This window comes from Somniosus microcephalus, chromosome 12, assembly GCF_052327205.1.
Source record: "Somniosus microcephalus isolate GS21.2 chromosome 12, FLI_Smic_1.0, whole genome shotgun sequence".
NCBI classification, from domain to species: domain Eukaryota; kingdom Metazoa; phylum Chordata; class Chondrichthyes; order Squaliformes; family Somniosidae; genus Somniosus; species Somniosus microcephalus.
The window spans coordinates 108,105,628-108,128,047 of NC_140998.1; the positions used below are offsets into that span (position 1 = coordinate 108,105,628).

Sequence of the window (22,420 nt, forward strand, 5' to 3'; positions counted from 1 at the left end):
TACTTTTTTTTTTAAAGGATACCGGCATTAAATTTATTACTTTTGTGCATTTTAATTGGAGCATGTTGCAAGTGTTGCTAATATTTTATTATTGATCATACAAATGAACAGTACTTCATAATTCCTGATCAGATTCTCGTATCCTAATTGCCTAATGCATGTTCAATTTAAGATCAGATTTATTTGTAACTTTACTTAATTAAAAATTCAAGCACAAGATTTCGGTGCCGAATTTTGAGTCTGTAGTCAAGACCTTATCAAATTACATTGGTTTAATATCAAATCTCTTCATAGCTCAAATTAAAACAAAAAACCTAATTGGTATTCATGTACCACAGTCAGAAGCTGTAGTTGATTCATTTGCAAAGCCCTTCATCCTGTCCTAATGTTTGTTGTTTGATTTTCACTGCAGTGTTAATAGATGTTTTCCCCCTAGGATTTATTAAGATCAGCACTACCTGACTCAATAGAAAGTGCACTGCAGGGTGATGAAAGATGTGTGCTTGACACTATGCGATTGGTGGATCTACTTCTGGTATTACTTTTTGAAGGACGTAAAGCTTTGCCAAAGTCCAGTGCTGGCTCCACGGGCAGGATCCCTGGCCTACGGAGGTTGGATAGTTCTGGGGAACGTTCTCATCGACAGCTTATTGATTGCATCCGTAGTAAAGACACTGATGCATTGATAGATGCTATTGATACTGGAGGTAGGTTAATGTTTGGGAACAAAAAATATGCTTTTATTAATGTAAAATATGCTTTTCCCCCAAACTAATTCTTGTTTATGACTTTTTGTGGCAGCTTTTGAAGTAAATTTTATGGATGATGTGGGCCAAACCCTTTTGAATTGGGCTTCAGCTTTTGGAACTCAGGAAATGGTAAGCAAACTCGTACAACTTTAGAACAGGCCGCCTTCCTTCGTCATGAATATTGGTGTGAACAGTAAAATAATTAACTTGAACACGGTAAAGATAACTTGTCATAAATGCTTTTTAGTCAGGTACCAAATTAGGTATGTATTAAGAAAAAAATATATTACACATCTTAAATATTGAGCAGAAAAGCAAATGATCACCTGACATAGCAACGGCTTATCAAACTACCTTTTCAGGTGGAATTTCTGTGCGAGAGGGGTGCTGATGTCAACAGAGGTCAGAGGTCCTCATCTTTGCACTATGCAGCTTGTTTTGGAAGGCCACAGGTTGCAAAGGTATGATTGATTCTTTTCTTGCAGTTAACTATTGTAGAAAAGAGCTTCCCGTTAGCTCAATGGCTATAGGCCAGTGTGGTACTGAACCATTGCAGACAGACTAAGGTACATTTCCTGATTTGTTGGGTCAACTGTCCTTGGGTGGGATAACGGTTACGGGGAGGGGGAGCGTGGTGAAATCATCCAGCATTCTAACTGATTGCTGTGCATAGACTCCCATTGGAAAATGATCTGTGTAAGCATCATGTGAGAGTGAGATGAAACTGCTGTGATGCTCTTTTTACACACATGAAGAATGACCACTTCGATGAGTTACTTGAAGGTGGCTGGCACCAGTACAGCTGTACCCCAGCAAGAGAGGAAAAGGACCGTTAGGGAAGAGGAACTGGAGAAAAAGTGGCAATTATTTAAGACTGCCTTTATTTGTATTAGTGGTAGGTTGTACTTGAAGATTTAAGTATCAGGCTTGACCTGTTGTACCCATTTTGTAACATGTTTTGCTGAAGAAGGGACAGAAGAATAACTGTGGACCAATTAGTATAATGTCCGTTGTGGGCAAACTCTTAGAATTGAAATAAAATTAGGGAGCATTTAGAAATGCAAGGGTGAATCAAGGACAGCCAGCACAGATTTGTCAAGGACTTGCTGTAAAAATTCATGCATATGGCATAAGAGTAAACAGAGCAGCGTGGATACAAAGTTAGTTGATGGACAAAAAAAGGGTAAATGGGTGCTACTTAGATTGGAGAAGGGTCTGAAGTGGAGTACCATAGGGGTCAGTGCTGGTTCCACTTTTGTTGGTATTTACAGATGATTTAGGCTAGGACGTGGGGAGCACAATCTCCAAATTTCATTGACACAAAAATAGGGGGTTTGGTAAACAGTGAGAGGACTGTAAACCACTTTCGAAATACGTAGGCAGGTTAGTGGAATGTGCAGACAGATGGGAGATGCAATTTAATGTGCATAAGTGTGATGCAATACATTTTGGGAGGAAAAACAAAGAATAGAGGTACATGCTCAATGGAAAGATGCTGAAGAGAGTGGATGAACAGAGACCCCAAAGGATTCAACTACATAAATTCCTGTAAGTGTGAATATACCAAGCCATAAAAAAATGGCCAACAGCATTTTGTTTTTTTTAATAAATAGGCGCTTAAAGCACAAGTGTAAAGAAGCAATGAAAAATTTGTACAAAACATTGGTTAGGACACAGAGTCCTGTGTGCAGTTTTGGGCCCCCTCGGTTATAGCGAAGACATTAAAGCCCTATATCGTGTACAGCTTGGATTCACCAGGATAATGCCAGGGATGGACAACTATGGTTATGGGGACAGGCTTGAGATACTGGGATTATTAGCACTGAAGACCCATTTAATAGAGATTTTTAAAATTATAATACATTTTGATAGTGATATCTGAGGTTGTGAAAAGTTTTTTGAATTATTCCTTCAATTATCTCCACCCTATTATGTCCTATTTTAACTTTATCTGTTCTAACTCATTGTATGAAGTTCCTTCCTCTTCTGCTCCCATTGTCCATTGCAGAGATGGGAGCAATTTAACAAAAAGCGTTTTTACTTTAACTGAAAACCAGCCGTAGAGCATTATAGATACAACCAGGTCAATCTTTGATGTGAACAGAAAGTACTTGCTATCAATGTGTTCACTCCTGGGCAGATTTGGAACTGGACAGCTGCTGTAGGATTAAACACATTAGCAGCTCAAAGGTCTAATTGATCTCGTCAACTGTTCAGCAGTTGTGTGGTTTTTTCCCAAACTATTTAAAACATGTCAATTAATGGATAATCTCATAACTGGAGTGTTCATTTAAGTATTTAAGCCCCATTTTCATATATTTACTAGTATTGAATTAATGAGAATGTTTGAATAAAAAGAAAGCTTTGCACATCATGTGAGGGGGGTGTTACGAGATTTTTATTAGGTTGAATTTGGTGAGTGAAAATCTTTGCTGCATTTGTTTTTACTAGACTCTGTTAAGGCATGGAGCAAATCCAGACCTCCGTGATGAAGATGGTAAAACGCCTCTAGACAAAGCACGAGAGAGAGGTCACAGTGAGGTCGTGGCCATATTACAATCTCCAGGTTAGAAATCTTGTTTACCATCACCAGGTCAAAATTAAAACTCCTGTTTATTGATGATTTGAATCTGTTAAAGAGAATAATGTGTTTGTGTTTTTCAATTTATTTGGACTTCTATGTTACATTATCTAAATCTTCAGCTGAATGCAAGATTGTGAGGAGAATGGCTGACAAGGTTGAGGAAAAGTTATAAAATTGGACAGACATGATGGTTGTAGTGAAGAAAACATTGTGTTACAACAAAACTAGTGCTGTTACAGTTCATTTTAATAAGGACTCTTATGAGAATTGGGATGATTGTTGAGTGGCATAATAGCTGGTTCCAGTACATTGAATATATGCTGTGCTCACTGGTCCCTTTTTAGACATTTAGAATTTTAACGAATCAGAGTTCAAAACTTTCCTTTAGAATATAAGAACATATAAGAAATAGGAGCAGTAGTAGGCCATTTGGCCCCTCGAGCATGCCCCGCCATTCAATAAGATCATGGCTGATCTTCTAACTCAACTCCACTTTCCTGCACTACCCCCATATCCCTTGATTCCCTTATTGTCTAAAAATCTATCAATCTCTGTCTTGAATATACTCAATGACTGAGCATCCACAGCCCTCTGGGAAGAGAATTCCAAAGATTCACCACCCTCTGAGTGAAGAAATTTCCCCTCATCTCAGTCCTAAATGGCCGACCTCTTATCCTGAGACTATGACCCCTAGTTCTAGACTCTCCATCCAGGGGAAATAGCATCACAGCATCTACCCTGTCAAGCCCTCTAAGCATTTTATACATTTCAATGAGATCACCTCTCATTTTCCTAAACTCCAGAGAATGTAGGCCCATTCTACTCAATCACTGCATTTTAATAACCTCGGACCATAACTATAGCTCCAACTTTCTCTTCGGCAGGAAATGCTGGCGATGTGGGAAGGGTGTGCTGGAATTTCCTGGGGGTGGGGATGGAGAGAGAGCGTGCGAGCTGATGCTTGGGGTGGGGACCTACACATTGAAACACCATGCTGGCAAGGTGGTTTGCACTCTTGGTTCCAACTTGCTTTTTTTCTCCTTCCAAGCTCTTGGGCTGCTGCAGCCTACTCTGTGTTGCTAGTCTTTTTGCTTCCCTTTCTACCTGTCTCATATTCCACTTCCTTCAGTTATTCACATGTCCTCTATCTTGTAAATGACTTGAATTTCATTGATTTCTCTCATTATAACTCCCATTATCTTATGCTGAAATCAGTTCTGTCATTTAACCATCTCTTTTTCTGCACTAAACCAATTTACAGATCATTGTGTTTCTTTGTCTGTGGGTGTGTTTTTCTCCCCCCCCCCCCCCCCCATTGTCCATCTGTAATATCCTTCAGTTTTGACACCAGGTCCACACTCTAAAATGTGAACTCGGCTGTTAACTCTACTGATGCTGCCTGACCCGCTGAGTGTTTCCAGCATTTTCTGTTCTTGTTTCAAAATGCTCCTGTTTGAAATTAGTTCTTAATGTTTCACGGGTGGAATGTAATGAATTTACAGTAACTAGCCGGTGTTACATTTAACAGTGTGCTCCTCTGACTGCCCTTTAGGCGCACTTCTGTTTAAATTGTGTGCACTGCAGGAATCTTTCCAGTTGTGCTACAGGAGTTATTTGTGACTTGAATAGCAGCAGTCCGAGAGTGCAAAATAAGGGCCTTTGTTTTACAATCTGAAGCGAATAAGGGTGTGGCTTGGGCTATTTTGAATTTGTTCTTTGCTCCATTCGTCATTTCATTGGTCTTAATTGTCTTGGGTAGCTGGATTCGGTGGTAGATTGATTAAATGCACAGTACACTTCATTGCTCTGAAATAACATGACTTGGGTTACAGAAGTATTAATGTATCTGCAACGATGAATTCAGCTTGTATTTTCACACGGTAATGCATAAGCACAGTAATTAAAATTGGGGGGAGAAAAGGAAACTTGATCTAACTCGAAGCTCATTCTCTCTGAATCTACATCCGTAATATTAAATTAAGAATTCAGGTTAAGTGAGGGGGTAATGCATAAGCACAGTAATTAAAATTGGTGAGGGTAAAAAAACTTGATCTAACTCGAAGCTCATTCTCTGGATCTATATCAGTAATATTAAATTAAGAATTCAGGTTGAGTGAGGGGGAAAATATTGATGCATATGGAGATTTACAAATTCAAATAGCTTGGTTAGCATACTTCTTGGGATTGCCACAGTTTCACAGTAAGCATTTAAAGACGCATTTGATCATGTCTGCAAAGTATTGAGCAGTATTCTTTTCTGTAGATTTACAATGTTAATAGTATTTCTGTTAATTATCACTTCAACTTAGAACAAAATCATATGAGTAGCTCAAGTGTTGAAGTTTGTGAGAGATGCCATGGTGAGATTAAGGGCTCTATGCCTGAGTGTCTCCACACAGTAAGTTCCTAATTTGAGCCTATACTGTATGTGAAAATGAGGCTTTGTAAATATGTACATATTCTAGTTTTTATACCCTTAAGCACCAGATATTTCTGGCCATTTTTAAATGAATATAGTAACTTAGTATCTAGCTGTATTTGTCAATAAAAATGTATGAAGCAGCCAAGGGCTGTAGTCGGTAAACTGCCTCTTTACCTGTAAAATCTTGCCTCGATGGGAGAAATCTCTCTCTCTCTCTCTATCTATACTTGCTGAAGCTTACTGAGTCTTGACTCAGTTTGAAGATAACATGGGTCCACAGCACAAACTACCCATAATTTGGCACTAATTGCCAATATTTTTGGGGAGGCCATAAGGATGACTGTAGAAAGTGAAAGATTTACGCGAGTGCAGTAAGGGGTACTCTTCCAGATTTGGGTTTACGGCACATTGAGCCAGTTTATTCTGCATCTGGTTGTGCTGTACTTGGCCAATGAGTGCTTGATATTCGAGCTGGGTTCTAAAAGTGAGGAACAAATTCTATTTCCTGGCAGTGAATTCCTCCCGTTGACGTGCACAAAATTTCCCCAAAAGAAAAGATGTGCAAAATGTGTATTTTAATTGTAATGCATTTAGGAGATTGGATGTGTCCTGTAAATAAAGGTGAAGATAAGAAAAAGAAAGATGCCAACAGAGAGGATGAAGATGGAAATGAACCAAAGGGAGATCCTGAAATGGCCCCGTTATACTTGAAGAGATTGTTGCCAGTTTTTGCACAGACGTTTCAGCAAACTATGCTGCCATCCATCAGGTATATTTTTCAAATTAATTACTAGATTTCTTAATTTTGTCCTCAGCATTTTGTTGGGAACTTCTAAGGAAAAGCAGTAATAAAAATGTAATTTGGTTTTAATCAGGAAATTAATAATCTGTGCTAGTAATTTGGAAAGTGTTGTCCCTTTTGTCAAGATATCAGCTTTACTGATGTAGTGTAAAACTGCAGGAACCAGTACTGTATTTCTTAAGTCTTAACTTGGTTGAGTATAATTTTTAGTCAAGTGATTGCCAAAAGCAAGTTCCATTTGCTCCATAGCCTCACTTGCATTTCTGTTGACACTTAAATGGTGATACGCAAATAGAGAATTTTTATACGCTACTGGTAAAAGGCAAAGATGAGTATAAATAGCAGTCAATTTCTTAGTTCCTCAAGTATTCTTTAGATTTTTCAAGATTAAACATCAAGAAATTAAATGTTTAGTTTATACTATGTCTAAAGTTTGCATTAATGAAAATCAATTGTTGCAAAGCCAGTCATCAAATGCAGTTAATTATTTGAGCTGCATGTTGGGGTTTGCATACTTCACGTATGAGACTGATGAAATTGCATTGTGAGATTGGAGCCACAGAACAGATTTCATTACATGTGCATCACACTTGCGTGGAAGAGATTTGTGCAGAAAGCTATCTGCAGTCCCCACTGTTTAAAATGGGCTATTGCTCAGTGTTCCCTCTAATCATTTTTGGGGTGTGCAGCCCATTCAAATTTCCATGCATGTGCAGTTTTTCCATTGTAAAGCCAGTAAGCGACCTGCGCGGGACCTCCAGACTGCTGTACGGCCGCACAGCTTAATGGGAACATTGCTATCACTTATATCGGCCAAAAGGCGATGGCCATTTGTATTAATGTCAATTGCAAAGTTGTTGGTTATAGCGTTTTAAAGTGCTCTGTTTATTTTGGGCAAAAACAGCCGTGCTTACTCACCTGTCAATTACAGACATCTGATCAAACTAAGGTTGTTAATCGTGTTACATTCTGAGCCAATGCCAAGGGAAAGTATTAATTATGGTGCAAACTTAAATTGATCATGTTTAATCAAATTATCACAATTGCCCCCTCACTTTAGTCAAATGGACCCATTTTGGTCTTTAACCAAGTCCCAATAAATATTGTAGGTTGCATTAGTTCTCTTAATGCTTTCTTCTGTCATTGCTGTATGAATCCTACTCCTGTCTGCGAACTTTTTAAACTGTCCTCTCTCGCTACCACGTTATAGACTCTGAGTGAGTCATCCAGGTAAAGGGTGCTGGCAAAGTTGAAGCTCCAGGCGAATCGAGCCGTGTACAAACTCGCAATAAAATACAATATTAAATCTCGGTATTTATATTTGTACTTGCATTAATAAAGCTGTCGGAAACCTGTCGAGCACTGGTTCCTTTAACAGCTTTTTCAGTCCGCCTGATACGACCATTGAGATCACGGCTGCTGTGGGCTTTGTAAGCAGACTCCTCTGGAATGTGGGCTTTGGTTCCCAAACAAACCATTATGAGGATTGGGTAACAGCTCTATCCGAATAAATCACGCACTGGCCATCTTATATAGCGGGCAGATCATATACGCACAAACACGCCCACTATAAGTAGTGGGCACTATATTGGGCTTTTGGATTTCCAATTCACAGTGTAACTTCAAAGGGCTTTAAGCTGGGAAGTGCCAACACTATTATAACAGAAATAGCTGTTTATAGGAGGCACGTAAAGGAGAGCTACATCTTTTTCTAAGGGAACGAGTTATTTGGGTGAATACTTCTGAATGTTAGTGGAGAATTGCAGCTCTCATTGTTTTGACAATTAATCTGCTGGCAGGCCCAAGGAAATTCCAGGCTTCCTGGGCCAACTGTTTACATTTTCAGTTCTTATACTTCCATGCAGAAATAAACACTAATATTACAGTACAAAACAAAATTAGCTATTACTGTAATAACTCCGAACTACAAAAATGAACCCACTCTACTACTTTAAACTAACTACTTCCGCTTGTCCTGCCTTTTTCCCCCCCCTCCTTGTTCTCTCTTATGCTTACTTTTCTATTGTATTTTTTTTCTTTTAATTTTACTTTTGTTTAATAATTCTAGCCTTTCCTTTTTAAGTTTTAAATATTTTATTTTCTATACCGTTTCTGTCCCATCATCCATTTTGAAGCTGGGTTCAACATTCAAAAAAAGCCTCTGGCCAAAAATTATCTCAGCATTATTTTCCAGCTAGTTGAAATAACCTGTCTGAGGTGTGGGGAGGGTTGATGCAAAGATACCATTGTTAAATATATTAATGTTGGCTCCCATCTTCAGTTGTTAAGGTTTTCCTCACATTGTTAGTTCTTTAGGTACTGATCAAAAATGTAATTGAATTAAAATTACTGTAAAATGCAGTTTATAAATGTGTACATTGAAATGCAATTTAAAGAACAAAACATTTATGAAGGTTTCATTTGGTCTCTATGTATATAGTCTTGTAGGTACTGGAAACAACAGAGTAATGCATATTGCTCAACTCAATTGTTAGTTTGATATTGGTCTATCCATTTTTGGTGTATCTACTTTGGAAAGAGGCGATTACACTAAAACACATGTTAAAATACTCCACTGAACTTTGAGAGAATCATATTTTCATGAATGTTTTCTGTACTCTGATTTGGATGTGACAACTTTGCTTGGGTTTATTAGTTATTCAGCTCCGTGTCTCTATATACTGCTACCAATGTTTATTTTCCCCTTTCATTTCTAGGAAAGCTAGTCTTGCTCTTGTTCGAAAGATGGTACATTATTGTTCTGAAGCACTTCTGAAGGAAGTATGTGATTCAGATGCTGGCCACAACCTGCCTACAGTGCTGGTGGAAATTACAGCTACAGTCCTAGATCAAGAGGTCAGACTAAATAGTAAAAATCTAAAAAGCTACTTCAGGCAGAATTTAAATTCTGTGGGTTCTTTGTTGTATGTTGAGCATTTAATGGTCTGATAACATAGTTGTCAGGTGTATTCTGGCACGCATTTCAAAATACCAAATGTAAACTGATCAGTACAATCGAACAAACTATTATTGAGCAGTGCTGAAACTGGTCATGTGAGGTGATCAAATTTAAATAGAATAAAATGCTCCTCCGCTATTGTAGGTGTGTTTACACAGCTGGGTAGTCTGTGAAATAGTGCTAGCAAATACAGGAGACTTTGGTTTATCCGGAGGTTATATGTCCGGAATACTCGATCTAACGGCAAAAATCAGGAGCCGTTTTTTTAGTTCTCGTTGCTTTTTTCCCCCCAGTCAGGCACTGCAAGGTCTGTAGCTATAGCAACAGCTTCAGCTAGAGACGCTTGCAGCTGCAGCCAACTGTTTTGAAGCTGTTGCTAAGCAACGGGGTTTGTTGATGCACATTGAGCTTTTCAGTTCCGTATCTCTCAACATTAACGCTGGTATGTCCGGCACTTTTGATGGTACGGCACCAGCTCGGTCCCGTCAGTGCCGGATATCAGAAAGTTTCCTGTAGTTGGAAAACTTTACATAATGGTAGGAAGTTGAAGTGCAGGATACTCTGCTGCTCTACCATATTTTGAGAACCATAGTTTTGAGAAACAAATTATTGTTTTTAAAATGTCAGTTTGAGGTTTTAAGGATAGCCCAGTTAAAATTTTTCTAAAAAGTTTTATTATAAAAATCAGTGTGGATTGCCATTTTATTTTGTCATCTTTGATTGCATTGCTTCATTGTCATGGTATGACAAATGGATCTTTAAAAATGTAACACAAAACAATTGTTGGCTTTGGTACTTGCATGGTACTTGTAGAATATTGGTGTTCTAGGAGACATATCAGTAATACAAAAACAAAGAATGAAGCTTGATACTTAAAAGTAACTATGGTTAGAAATGTGATGGATGAAGGCATTGTTTGACATCCTGTGATAGAGTAGTCGTGCCTTGGTTTGCGCCTGCAGAATCTGAACTTGTACATCAATTTTACTTTCCTGCCCTGTCCCCACATCCCTTGATCCCCTTAGTGCCCAAAAATCTATCGATCTCAGTCTTGAATATACTCATCGACTGAGCCTCCACAGCCCCGAGGTAGAGAATTCCAAAGATTCACAACAAGTTTCTCATCTCAGCCCTAAATGGCCGACCTCTTATCCTGAGTCTGTGACCCCTGATTCTATACTCTTCAGCCAGTAGAAACAGCCTCTCCGCATCTTCCGATTAGGCACTTTACAGCCTTCCGGACTCGATATCGAGTTCAACAATTTCAGATCATAACCTCGGCCTCCATTATATTTTTACATATTTTTTATCCACGCCTTTGTTTTATGCCCCCCCCCCCCACCCTTTTTTTTCTCTCCCACATGGCAACTGTCTCTCATTCTGCCAGTGCATTTCACACCTAATCTAGAGCTGTCTTCTGTCTCTTTACTAGTCCTATCACCATCTCGTCTCATTTTGAATACCTCTTAATGTCTCTTCACTTCTCTTTTCTCCTTTCATCCCCATTTCCCAGCCCCCAAACTGGCCTTTTAATCGGTTTCATTTCCTGTGTTTTTTCAGTCCTGATGAAGGGTTTCGACCTGAAACGTTGACTCTATTTCTCTCTCCACGGATGTTGCCTGGCCTGCTGAGTTTTTCCAGCATTTTCTGTTGTTATTTCAGCATCTACCCTGGCAAGCCCTATAAGAATTTTATATGTTTCAATAAGATCACCTCTCATTCTTCTAAACTCCAGAGAGTATAGGCCCATTCTACTCCATCTCTCCTCATAGGACAACCCTCTCATCCTAGGAACCAATCTAGTGAACCTTTGTTGCACCGCCTCTAAGGCAAGTATATCCTTCCTTGGGTAAGGAGACCAAAACTGTGCACAGTACTCCAGGTGTGGTCTCACCAAGCCCTGTACAATTGCAGCAAGACTTCCTTACTCTTATACTCTAACCCCCTTGCAGTAAAGGTTAACGTACCATTTGCCTTCCTAATTGCTTGCTGTACCTGCATGTTAACTTTCAGTGATTCGTGTACAAGAACTTCCAAATCCCTCTGAATACCAACATTTCCTGGACTCCGACCTTCTAAAAAAAATACTCTGTTTTTCCATTGTTCCTTTTGGTGTAGGATGATGATGATGGTCATTTACTGGCTTTGCAGATCATAAGAGATCTGGTAGACAAAGGAGGTGACCTATTTCTGGACCAACTTGCAAGGCTTGGGGTAATCAACAAAGTGTCAACCTTGGCAGGACCATCTTCAGATGATGAAAATGAAGAGGATTGCAAGCCTGATAAGGTGATCAGATTTTCATACCCAAAATGAATTTCACTCAATTTACTGTTGCAATATCACCATCCCTAAATAACAACCACAATACATGAGTAATGCCCAGCTTGAACATGAGTTTTGTTTCTCACTACAGTAGTACCTGTAATTTCTTTCTGGTAATCTACAAGTTCTGTATTTCAAGACCATGCAGAATTCACATGATAGCCGCTCAGTTCCAGAAAAGTTGCATATAGCAACAACCGATATCTCTGCTAAGGAAAAAATAGTACAAGCCAAAATACCTTTAGAAATATCTTAAGTGATAAATGACCTTGAATTTAGCCCATCATTAGACCGTGGACATAATTGTTTATGTACTCTACTGATAATGTTTAACTTGTTTTATTCTCCAGGTTATTTTTTACTCTCCTGTACACTGAGATTTTGGGTCTCTATTTCCATCTGGAGCAGCTCCAGTGGTGCAGGTTATGAGGCTGCTCATGTCCAGAGCAACTCCTTTATTGGGAGTTACTGCCTCAGCCTAGAGGTTCATCTAAAACGGGTGGGCAATTATTTGGGCTGGAGGGCCAATTAAGTCTTGGTGAGCTGTTGAGGGCTGCACACACACAATGAATTGTGTTGACAACGGCTACCATTAACATTTGTTATGGCATTTATTGTATAAAGACGGGTTATTGTGGTTATTTTACTGGACTTGTAATTCAGAAGCCTGGACATGAGTTCAAATCCCACCACGACAGCTGGGCAATTTAAGTTCAGTTAATTAAACAAATTTGGAATAAAAAGTTAGTATCAAGTAATGGTGACCATCAAACTACTGAATTGTTGTAAAAACCCATCTGGTTCATGAATGTCTTTTAGGGAAGGAAATCTGTTCTCCTGGCCTACATGTGAATCCAGACCCACAGCAATGTGATTGATTCTTAACTGCCCTCTGAAATGAGCCAATGTCCCAGAGTCTTCCCATCACCATCCCTGGGTATGTCCTGTCCCACCACCAAGGGTGGCTGTACAGTGGTAGGCAGTTGGGATGGAGTGGCTTTGGGAGTCCTCAACATTGACTCCGAAACCCATGAAGCCTCATGGCATCAGGTCAAACATGGACAAGGAAACCTACTGCCATCCCTCCGCTGTTGAATCAGTATTCTTCCATGTTGAACACCACTTGGAAGAAGCATGGAGTGTAGCAAGAGCACGGAATGTACACTGGGTGTGGGGGGACTTCAATGTCAAAAATCAGAGTGGCTCGGCAGCGCCACTACTGACCGAGCTGGCCAAGTCCTGAAGGACATGACTGCCAGACTGGGCCTACAGCAGGTGGCGAGACAACCAACACGAGGGAAAAACTTTGTTCTCGCCTATCTACCTGACGCAGATGTATCTGTCCACGACTGTATTAGTTGGGATGAGCACCGCACAGTCCTTGTGGAGACGAAGTCCCGTCTTCACATTGAGGACACTCTCCATTGTGTTGTGTGGCACTACCACCGTGCTAAATGGGTAGATTCAAAACAGATCTAGCAGCTCAAAACTGGGCAACCATGAGGCGCTGTGGGCCATCAGCAGCAGCAGAATTGTATTCCGCCACAATCTTTAACCTCATGGCCTGGTATATTCCTCACTCTGCCATTACCGTCAAGCCAGGCGACCAACCCTGGTTCAATGAGGAGTGTAGAAGAGCATGCCAGGAGCAGCACCAGGTGTTCCTAAAAATGAGATGCCAACCTGGTGAAGCTACAACACAGGCTCACCACCACCTTCTCGAGGGCAATTAGGGATGGGCAATAACTGCCAGCGATGCCCACATCCCATGAACAAATCCATAAATAAATAAAAATACAGGTTTACAAGCCACATTGAAAAGTGCAGGGTCTGATTATTCTTAGTGGAAAATGAGAGATCAATTCTGCTTTCACTGGCAATTATAAATAAAGGTATAAGGCGCAATCAAGGATGAAATCATTTATACAAGCTTCAAAAATTGCACATGAAAATGCTACTTCGATGCCTTTTGAAAGCTCGCTGAGAAATAATTGGGTGACTCGGAAAATGATTTATACTGCAAATTGCGCCCAAGATCAGCCATCCAATTGGGCTTCTTCATTATCGCTCCTGAGAAAAGCCAAGACGCCTACAGAGTTTGCAGACTTTCACTTGAGAATGGGCACCAGTCATGCACCATTATAATACACATTTCTTCCTCGAGTGCTATTTATTACTGGGACTGGCCAACGACATAAATCTCTGCAATCCTCTTCCAGTCATGACAATAAACTTATTGTTCATGGCATAGGGAAAAGGCTTAAATATTTTTTTTAAAGTGAATGCAATGTCCAATATACCCGGGTACATTTAGTTATGCCTCCACTATGCTAATTAAGTGGGATAATAAAACGAGTAAGTAGATGTGCAAGAATTAATAACCCCACTTAACAGTCACTGATGAGAGCAAAATTTTAAATTGGTAAATTTGAAACAGGCCAATTCCTAGTGTGTTTTTGTTTGTGATGTTGATTGAGCGATTAAATCTCTTCTCTCTTCTTAGGCAGTCCCTCGGAACCGAGGATGACTTGGTTCCACATTAAAAATGAGCTTGCAGGTGACTGATGAGTCCAATGCAGGACCTGCAGTCTCTGTCACAGGTGGGGCAGACGGTGGTTGAAGAGGCGGGTGGGTGAGGTGCTTGGGTTGACGTGCGCTCCTTGTGCTGCCTGTGCTTGGCTTCCGCTTGCTCCCGGCGAAGAGACTCGGTGTTCGGCACCTTCCCGGATGCTTCTCCTCCACTTTGTGCGGTCTTGGGCCAGGGATTCCCAGGTGTCGGTGGGGATGTTACACTTTTTCAAGGAGGTTTTGAGGGTGTCCTTGAAGCGTTTCCTCTGCCCACCTGGGGCTCTCTTGCCGTGCCGGAGCTCCGAGTAGAGCGCTTGTTTTGGGAGTCTCGTATCGGGCATGCGGACAATGTGAATCGTCCATCGGAGCTGATTGAGCATGGTCAGAACTTCGATGTTGGCCTGAGCAAGAACACTGACGTTGGTGCGCCTATCCTGCCAATGGATTTGCAGGATCTTGCGGAGGCAGCGTTGGTGGTACCTCTCCAGTGCTTTGAGGTGCCTGCTGTACGTGGTCCATGTCTCTGAGGCTGTATGCCTCAGGGATAAATATTGGCTTGGACACTGGGGATAATTCCCTTGATCCTCTTCGAAATAGTGCCATAGGATCTTTTACGTCCACCTGAGAGAGCAGATGGGGCCTCAGTTTAACGTCTCGTCTGAAAGACGGCAGGTCTGACAGTGCAGCACTCCCTCCGTACTGCACTGGAGTGTCAGCCTGGATTTTTGTGCTCAAGTCCCACAACCTTCTGACTCTGAGGCGAGGGTGCTACCAACTGAACCACGGCTCAGATATTACCTTAACTACACAAAATGTCGTGTAAAATAGTGAAATCTTCTGTTACTAAATGAATGAAATGATTGATTAATCGATTACATGTTGTACTGAAAGTCTACATGGTTGTTTGGCAAAGCGGCTCGAGTCTATGGGGCCTTCGATACGAGAGATGTTCTTGATTTAGTGTGCTCCGTATGGGAGCCCGAGGCTTTGCAGGACCTGAACTATAATCGCGTGCCATTACCTGGGGTCCTTTTGCTCCGGGATCCACTCCAGTGTCCCCCCCCCCCCCCCCCCCCCCCAATGCCATCGTACTCTGTGTACCGGGAGAGGAAAGACGCAGCGACGGTCTCTTTCTTTGGTAAAAGAATCATCGAGATGAGCAACCATGACTCAACTCGGACTAATGTGCAGCTCATTTGATTGGAAAAGCTCATCTAATTTTTGATCTGAAATACTCAATCATAGCTAGGAACATAAGTCAAGGATGTCCTGTTTTTATGGGCACAAAGTAGTTCTAAGCATATTTCAGCTGTGGCTGTTGCAGATGTATTCAACTTTCCTAGTTCTAAAACTTTAAAGACAGGTAAAATCCCACTTCTCCGATAGTTTTTCATCTCTAGGTGGGCCACCTCTTTATGATAAATAAGGATAGATCTAAGCAGCTACTTAACCAGCCTATAGTTGAAACTATTTCGTCAGTAACAATACTATCAAGAGAAGGAAGGGTAACATACATGCAGAATGTCATATGCAACCAGCAAGCATTGTTGACTTTTAATATTGGGACTTCTGTTGACTTTTATCTGCTAGAATCTGGACAATGGCAATATTTCTTTGCTATAATAACCACTACATGGAGGAACATTTCTTGTATAGGTGCCCCAATTCCAGAGTGAAAAGAACTGTATTGAAACACTAAAACAAAAGCAAAATGCTGTCGATGCTGGAAATCTGAAATTGTATTGTAACCCATTGTGCAGCTGAAAATGCCTGTCTTATTTTGGGGGAAGCTAACTCAATGAAAGTGTCTCTGTATACCATCGTTAATGGTACCAAGTGAGAAACTTGACTTTATCCAACAACAGTGATGGGTGAAAACTTTGGGAACATTGATCATACAGTAGTTTTTAGTAACGCGAATTAACACTGAAGGTCTTAATTCATGTTACTAAAAGCTACTGTATTTTGAAATAAAAATTGGCTGCAAAAGTGTATAATATAGTAATTTGGTTTATTCTGCATTTAAACTGGTTGAAACCATGTAGACAAACTAATTTGGAACATGCGCTGCTGTCACTGAACAGAAAATTGGTCAGTATATTTCTTAATGGCATCTGGGACTTTAAGACTCCAAGTAAATACAGATTAACTGTTGTAACTGACTATATTTTCTGTTTAGGATGATGAGCCTCAAGAGGATGCTAAAGAAATTCAGCAAGGCAAGCCATACCATTGGAGAGATTGGTCTGTCATCAGGGGAAGAGATTGCTTATACATCTGGAGTGATGCAGCTGCCTTAGAGTTGTCAAATGGTAGTAATGGATGGTTTCGATTCATCTTAGATGGGAAATTAGCCACCATGTATTCTAGTGGAAGCCCAGAAGGTGGTTCTGACAGCTCAGGTAAAGTGTGTGTGTCCATTATATGTTGAACTGTATAGATTCCCTGATGGCTTCGTGAGCACATGCATTTTGTGATTTTGCGCAGGTCAAGAAAGTCCCAAGTTAGATTCCTAGTCTCTGCTGTTGCTCTCGGTAGTGGCAGAGTGGTGTGCTACATTTGGTTTGTGTTTCTAGGATAGGGAGGGGAAATTAAGCCACGGCTTCAGCTTCTGATTGTTGCCCAGTGGCCCAGCTGAAAGTGCATATATGTGCATGGGATTGGTATTGCTTGTGGCCCTTGTGATAGAATAGCTGCATGCTTAAGCTTAAACATGAAGAATGGCATGAAGAGGACCCTGGGGGTCACCATTGACCAGAAACTTAACTGGACCAGCCACATAAGGTCAGAAATGGGGATGTTCGCTGATGACTGCACAGTATTCAGCGCCACTCATAACTTTCTCATATAATGAAGCAGTCCATGCCCGCATGCAACAAGACCTGGACGACGTTCAGGCTTGGGCTGATAAGTGACGGATAACATTCGCGGCACAGAAGTGCCAGACAATGACTATCTCCAACAAGCGAGAATCTAACCACCTCCCCTTGACATTCAACGGCATTACCATCGCCGAATCCCCCACCATCAACATCCTGGGGGGGTCACCATTGACCAGAAACTTAACTGGACCAGCCACATAAATACTGTGGCAACAAGAGCAGATCAGTGGCTAGGTATTCTGTGGTGAGTGTCTCACCTCCTGACTCCCCAAAGCCTTTCCACTATCTACAAGGCACAAGTCAGGAGTGTGATGGAATATCTCCACTTGTCTGGATGAGTGCAGCTCCAACAACACTCAGGAAGCTCGACACCATCCAGGACAAAGCAGCCCGCTTGATTGACACCCCATCCACCACCTTAAACATTCACTCCCTCCACCACCGGTGTACCATGGCTGCAGTGTATACCATCTACAAGATGCACTGCAGCAACTCACCAAGACTTCTTCGGCAGCACCTCCCAAGCCCGTGACTTCTTCCACCTAGAAGGACAAGGGCAGCAGGTGCATGGGAACACCACCACTTGCAAGTTCCCCTCCAAGTCACACATCATCCTGACTTAGAAGTATATCGCCGATCCTTCATCGTCGCTGGGTCAAAATCCTGGAACTCCCTACCTACCAGCACTGTGGGAGTACCTTCACCACACGGACTGCAGCGGTTCAAGAAGGCGGCTCACCACCACCTTCTCGCGGGCAATTAGGGATGGACAATAAATGCTGGCCTTGCCAATGATGTCCACATCCCATAAGAAAATTTAAAAAAAATCAATGTCAGTGGAAGGATATCCTAGCATGAGTTGCTATCTTTAGAAGAAGGATAGCAAGAAAAATTAGGCTGAGTGTGTGTGCATGTTTCCTCCGATTAGCTGTAGGTCTTCTGGACCTCACACTATAGCCAACAAGCAAGTTTATCCCAGACTTCTCCCAATCCTATCTTTGTAGCAGTCTCCAGGAGGCATAAAATGAGTTTTAGGTGACTTCTGTTTCTTTTTCCTCCCCTTTCTGTGGGAAAGCGCCTTGCTTCTTTTCTGTACTTCCCTTTTAAATTGCAAACGAGTGGGGACTTGAAGACATGAGCCATATCCCACAGTTCTGTGGAACAGTGTGTTTTGAGAGCCTTATGCACAACATTGAATCAAACTAGTGATAAAAAAAAAATGCTTGATCAAATAGGAATTGTTATGCATAGGACAAGAAAACCTTTGATGTTGTACAAGGAAACCTGTTGCCATATTCAGTATTGCAAAATGATCCATATAATTTGCGTTGCCAAATCTTAGGCCTCCTGCCAGAGGAAAAGGAAGCTATATGTTGGATTATCTTTGCTGGAGGATTGCTACTGAGTGATAGAAACAATTTTTTAAAAATCCTGTTTTTGAGCTTATAGTGCAAAGGGTTAAAGTATATTTTTAACAGCTGTTGACAGTGGAGTATTGCTGTTTGTAGCTGTAATGCATTTCTGATAGCTGTGTGAAATAATGTTGTCTATCTGTATGTTGACAGAGAGCAGAAGTGAGTTCTTGGAAAAGTTGCAACGAGCTCGAAGTCAAGTCAAACCAGCTACTACCAGCCAACCCATTCTGACTACACCTGGGCCAACGAAACTTACTGTAGGCAACTGGTCTCTTACCTGTTTAAAAGAAGGAGAAATTGCAATACACAATTCTGATGGTCAACAAGCCACTATATTGAAGGAGGATCTGCCTGGATTTGTGTTCGAGTCCAATAGGGGGACCAAGCATTCATTTACTGCAGAAACATCGCTTGGTAAGGATGCAAGTAAACTTGTAGGTTATTTTATAGTACCATGTTTGGTCACATGTTATTAAAATATTGAGCTTGGAACAAGAATAGTTTGCTTTAAAGCTTGCTTCTTGTTTTGCAGGATCAGAATTTGTAGCTGGCTGGACTGGCAAAAGAGGAAGAAAGCTGAAATCAAAGCTGGAGAAAACTAAACAAAAGGTGAGTTTATACTCTGGGAACAAAATAGTGTCCGTTATATTTCGGTGTTAACATTAAAGATACTAACCATTTATGATCAGCACCAGCTTCTGTATGTTAACCCTTGCCTTGTTCAATGTTATTCAGGGAGACAAAAGTCGAGACTTGAGAATGTCAACATCGTACATGTGTGTGTATATATATATGTATAATACAAACATTTCCCCTGCTTCCCTTAAAATTATGCTGTAAGTGAGGATACTTAATATACACGGATAATACATTTTCCACAAATTAGTGGCTGTAAGTGTGAGGTACTGTACTCGGGAATATATTATACTTTGAGATTAATGGTAAATGCTGAGAATCCGATATTTGTAAACTTACTGGTTGTTGCTGATTTTTTTTTAGGTCTTTGTTCTTTCCTAAAGTCAATAGGGGAGAAAAATGCAGCAATTTATAGCTTAGATACTTAAACTTTTTTATTTTGTATTTAAATTGTGTGTGTAAATGTGTATGTATGGGAGTGTTTACTAAAATATGTTGAGCCAAGATACAGATCATGCTAATGTATAGAGACTACAAATGGACCTCCTGTAGCACTGCTCATTGTAAATTGGAATGTATGTTCTCTCCCTTAATTGCCATCTTCGTGTTGCTGTTTCTTTTTCGATCTCACTCCTGTTCTGCTTATCTCTCTCGCAACATCACTGAGGTCGTCAACAATACTTCTCTCGCTCTATTGTCTTCTATCATTTGCTATTTTATCCCGTTCTCTTTGTTGTTTACTTCTTTCCTGGCCCTTCTGTCTCTTTTTTCCCTTTTGGGTGCAAAGGTGTGTGTGGGGCACCAATCAGCCACATTTTCAGGTGACAACTATCTCGTACTTGTTACTGAGGGATCTGATTGGAGGAGGGATCTGGGAAGTGTTGTGGGTTTGCTTTTGGGGTTGCAGATTGCCAGGTGATTTCAGGCCATGGGTAGTAGGTATTGGGAGGACTATGACCTGGTCCTCAAGCAGGTTATAGGTCATGGTTAGAGGCATAGATCTGGCTGGGAGCAAGTGCCAGCGAAAAGCAGTGCATAGGTTGTGGTAATGCAATCCTCTTTCCTGCTTTGTGTGTTTGTCTGTTGCTCTTGCACTCTGTATCTATGTCTCTAGCCTGTGCTCGCTTTCTGTCTCTGTCTTACAACTGTCATTAATTAGAATATTCACATTTTCTAACTGAGAAGAACACGGACCAGAGGCCGTTGAAAGTTTTTATTTGTTTAAAATGTTAATTTGGCCATGAGAAATTTCAGGTACTGAAGGATAATGGAGGGAAGTGACATTTGGGTGCAAACTAGACATCATTTTTTTTCTGCCTATTAAAATGTGTGTGTACAGTGTTTAACTTATGTTTTGTACACTGTAGGTTGTTTTTTAATTTAATTGTTTTGACAACCTCTGCATTGTATGCCAACATAAATTGCCAGGCAATAGCCATTTTTTACTATGATTTTTGGTTTTAGCACATTACTTCAAATGGTTCTGTAATTTTATAGTTCAGTGGAATGACATGATTGCTTTATTGTGTTAGAAAATGGGCTCAGTAAGTTCTGTCTAGTTGTGGAGAACCAAGTGTTTTGAGTTTTTATATTTTTCCTTGAGCCTATTTCCTCCACCTTGATTAACTATTTGGCAGGCTATTTGATTACAGTGGCCATCATATCTGAACTTGATCTTGTTCATGCATGTGTACTGCCAGCAGGGGTCACTGGATAGTGGTCAGGAGCCAGAGCCCTGAGTCATTTTCTTTTCTCTACTAAGGATTGTACTTTTTGTTATGTAAGCTTTGGCAATATGGTTCCCTGTAAACTTTCATGCCAATAAAGCATTTGAATTGAATTGAATTGATTGCTGGGGCCAATTATAGTGCCTCTAATGAGAACTTAGTCAGCAGTGAGGATTGCACCTGAGACTTTTGTAGCCTCTGTGGGTGGATGGAGTCACTTAAACCCTCAAAACTCTTAATGCTCTTGACATTTTCAGAGGAGGGAGCACATACTTTCAATGAAAGTTACTTTGTTTTCCCTCCATAGAACATAGGGGGAAAAAAAGACAACTGTAAGGAAATATTAAAACTTACCCAATTGCTACTGGCATCGGCCTTATTTTAATGGGGGGGACAAAGGCCAGTCCACATCTCCATTATGAAATGTTTTCAGTGATAAACCCACTGAATATCCACGAGAGTCTCTTCTGGTTTGGAGGCTCGTTAGGGAGATTCTCCAGCAGGCTCATGACAGTCAAAATCTCTGCATTGCTAGATTTTCTTTTTATGCAGTCTGCCTCACAACTGAGATTAAAATGGAATTCAGTAGTGAACCACCTCTCTTTTACCACCTAGAAAATATTTTTTTTTAATTAAAAAAATATTTAAAACCTTTTTTTGCAGGTGCGAACCATGGCCAGAGATTTGTATGACGATCATTTTAAGGCTGTGGAAAGTATGCCTCGAGGAGTGGTAGTCACACTGCGAAACATAGCTACACAACTCGAGTCTGCATGGGAGCTTCATGCTAACAGACAGGTAAGTAAATTGACATTTCTGTCTGTATGAGCTTGAGATAAACCAAATCGCCCTACTTGGCATTTTTGCTAAATATAATTTTGGATAATTAAATATTACTGTCGCTTCTTGAAACATTTTAATTGAAGCCCAAATAATAGTACAGTTGTAAAATTTTGTGAAGATGTTTGTAAAATGTTACCTTTGGGGCTTCTGTTATGGGTGCTTCAATGCCCATCTCCCTAAAGTTGCCCACAATCGAGGGTGGGCTGCGGTACTGGGAAACCATCGATCAGATGACAGTGCTGGGCATCCACTGCACACTGTCACATGCCATTTCCACATACTTATCTTTTTAAAAGCAGGGCCTATGAGATCTGCAGCTAATGGGTGAAGTCTCCTGACCCTCCGATCAGCAATTTCACCCAACTTGTGTTCCACACCCAGTATTTTCTCCCCTCTGCTCACTTTCTAATTCTCCCCTGCCCCCAAGTTGCTGTCTCTGACCTGTTGCTGTAGAGGGGATGGTGTGAGTGAGTGGTGTTGAGTATTCTGAAGTGCTGGCAAGACTAGA

General features: G+C 40.8%; 1 protein-coding gene across 5 annotated transcripts in view; it reads left to right on the forward strand.

Moving 5' to 3' along the window:
- hectd1 (HECT domain containing 1) overlaps nucleotides 1-22,420 on the forward strand; it is a 93,658-nt gene that overhangs the window by 31,446 nt on the left and 39,792 nt on the right. For 4 of the 5 annotated variants that reach the window (XM_086003403.1, XM_086003406.1, XM_086003405.1 and 1 more), the window contains exons 6-16: nucleotides 437-707; nucleotides 802-878; nucleotides 1,112-1,210; nucleotides 3,201-3,315; nucleotides 6,350-6,524; nucleotides 9,275-9,413; nucleotides 11,635-11,805; nucleotides 16,589-16,811; nucleotides 18,857-19,120; nucleotides 19,239-19,315; nucleotides 21,733-21,867. In XM_086003403.1, the coding sequence (XP_085859529.1) occupies nucleotides 437-707; nucleotides 802-878; nucleotides 1,112-1,210; nucleotides 3,201-3,315; nucleotides 6,350-6,524; nucleotides 9,275-9,413; nucleotides 11,635-11,805; nucleotides 16,589-16,811; nucleotides 18,857-19,120; nucleotides 19,239-19,315; nucleotides 21,733-21,867 (1,746 nt within the window). The remainder of the gene's footprint in view (nucleotides 1-436; nucleotides 708-801; nucleotides 879-1,111; nucleotides 1,211-3,200; nucleotides 3,316-6,349; nucleotides 6,525-9,274; nucleotides 9,414-11,634; nucleotides 11,806-16,588; nucleotides 16,812-18,856; nucleotides 19,121-19,238; nucleotides 19,316-21,732; nucleotides 21,868-22,420) is intronic. The other variant, XM_086003404.1, reaches the window with a different exon arrangement.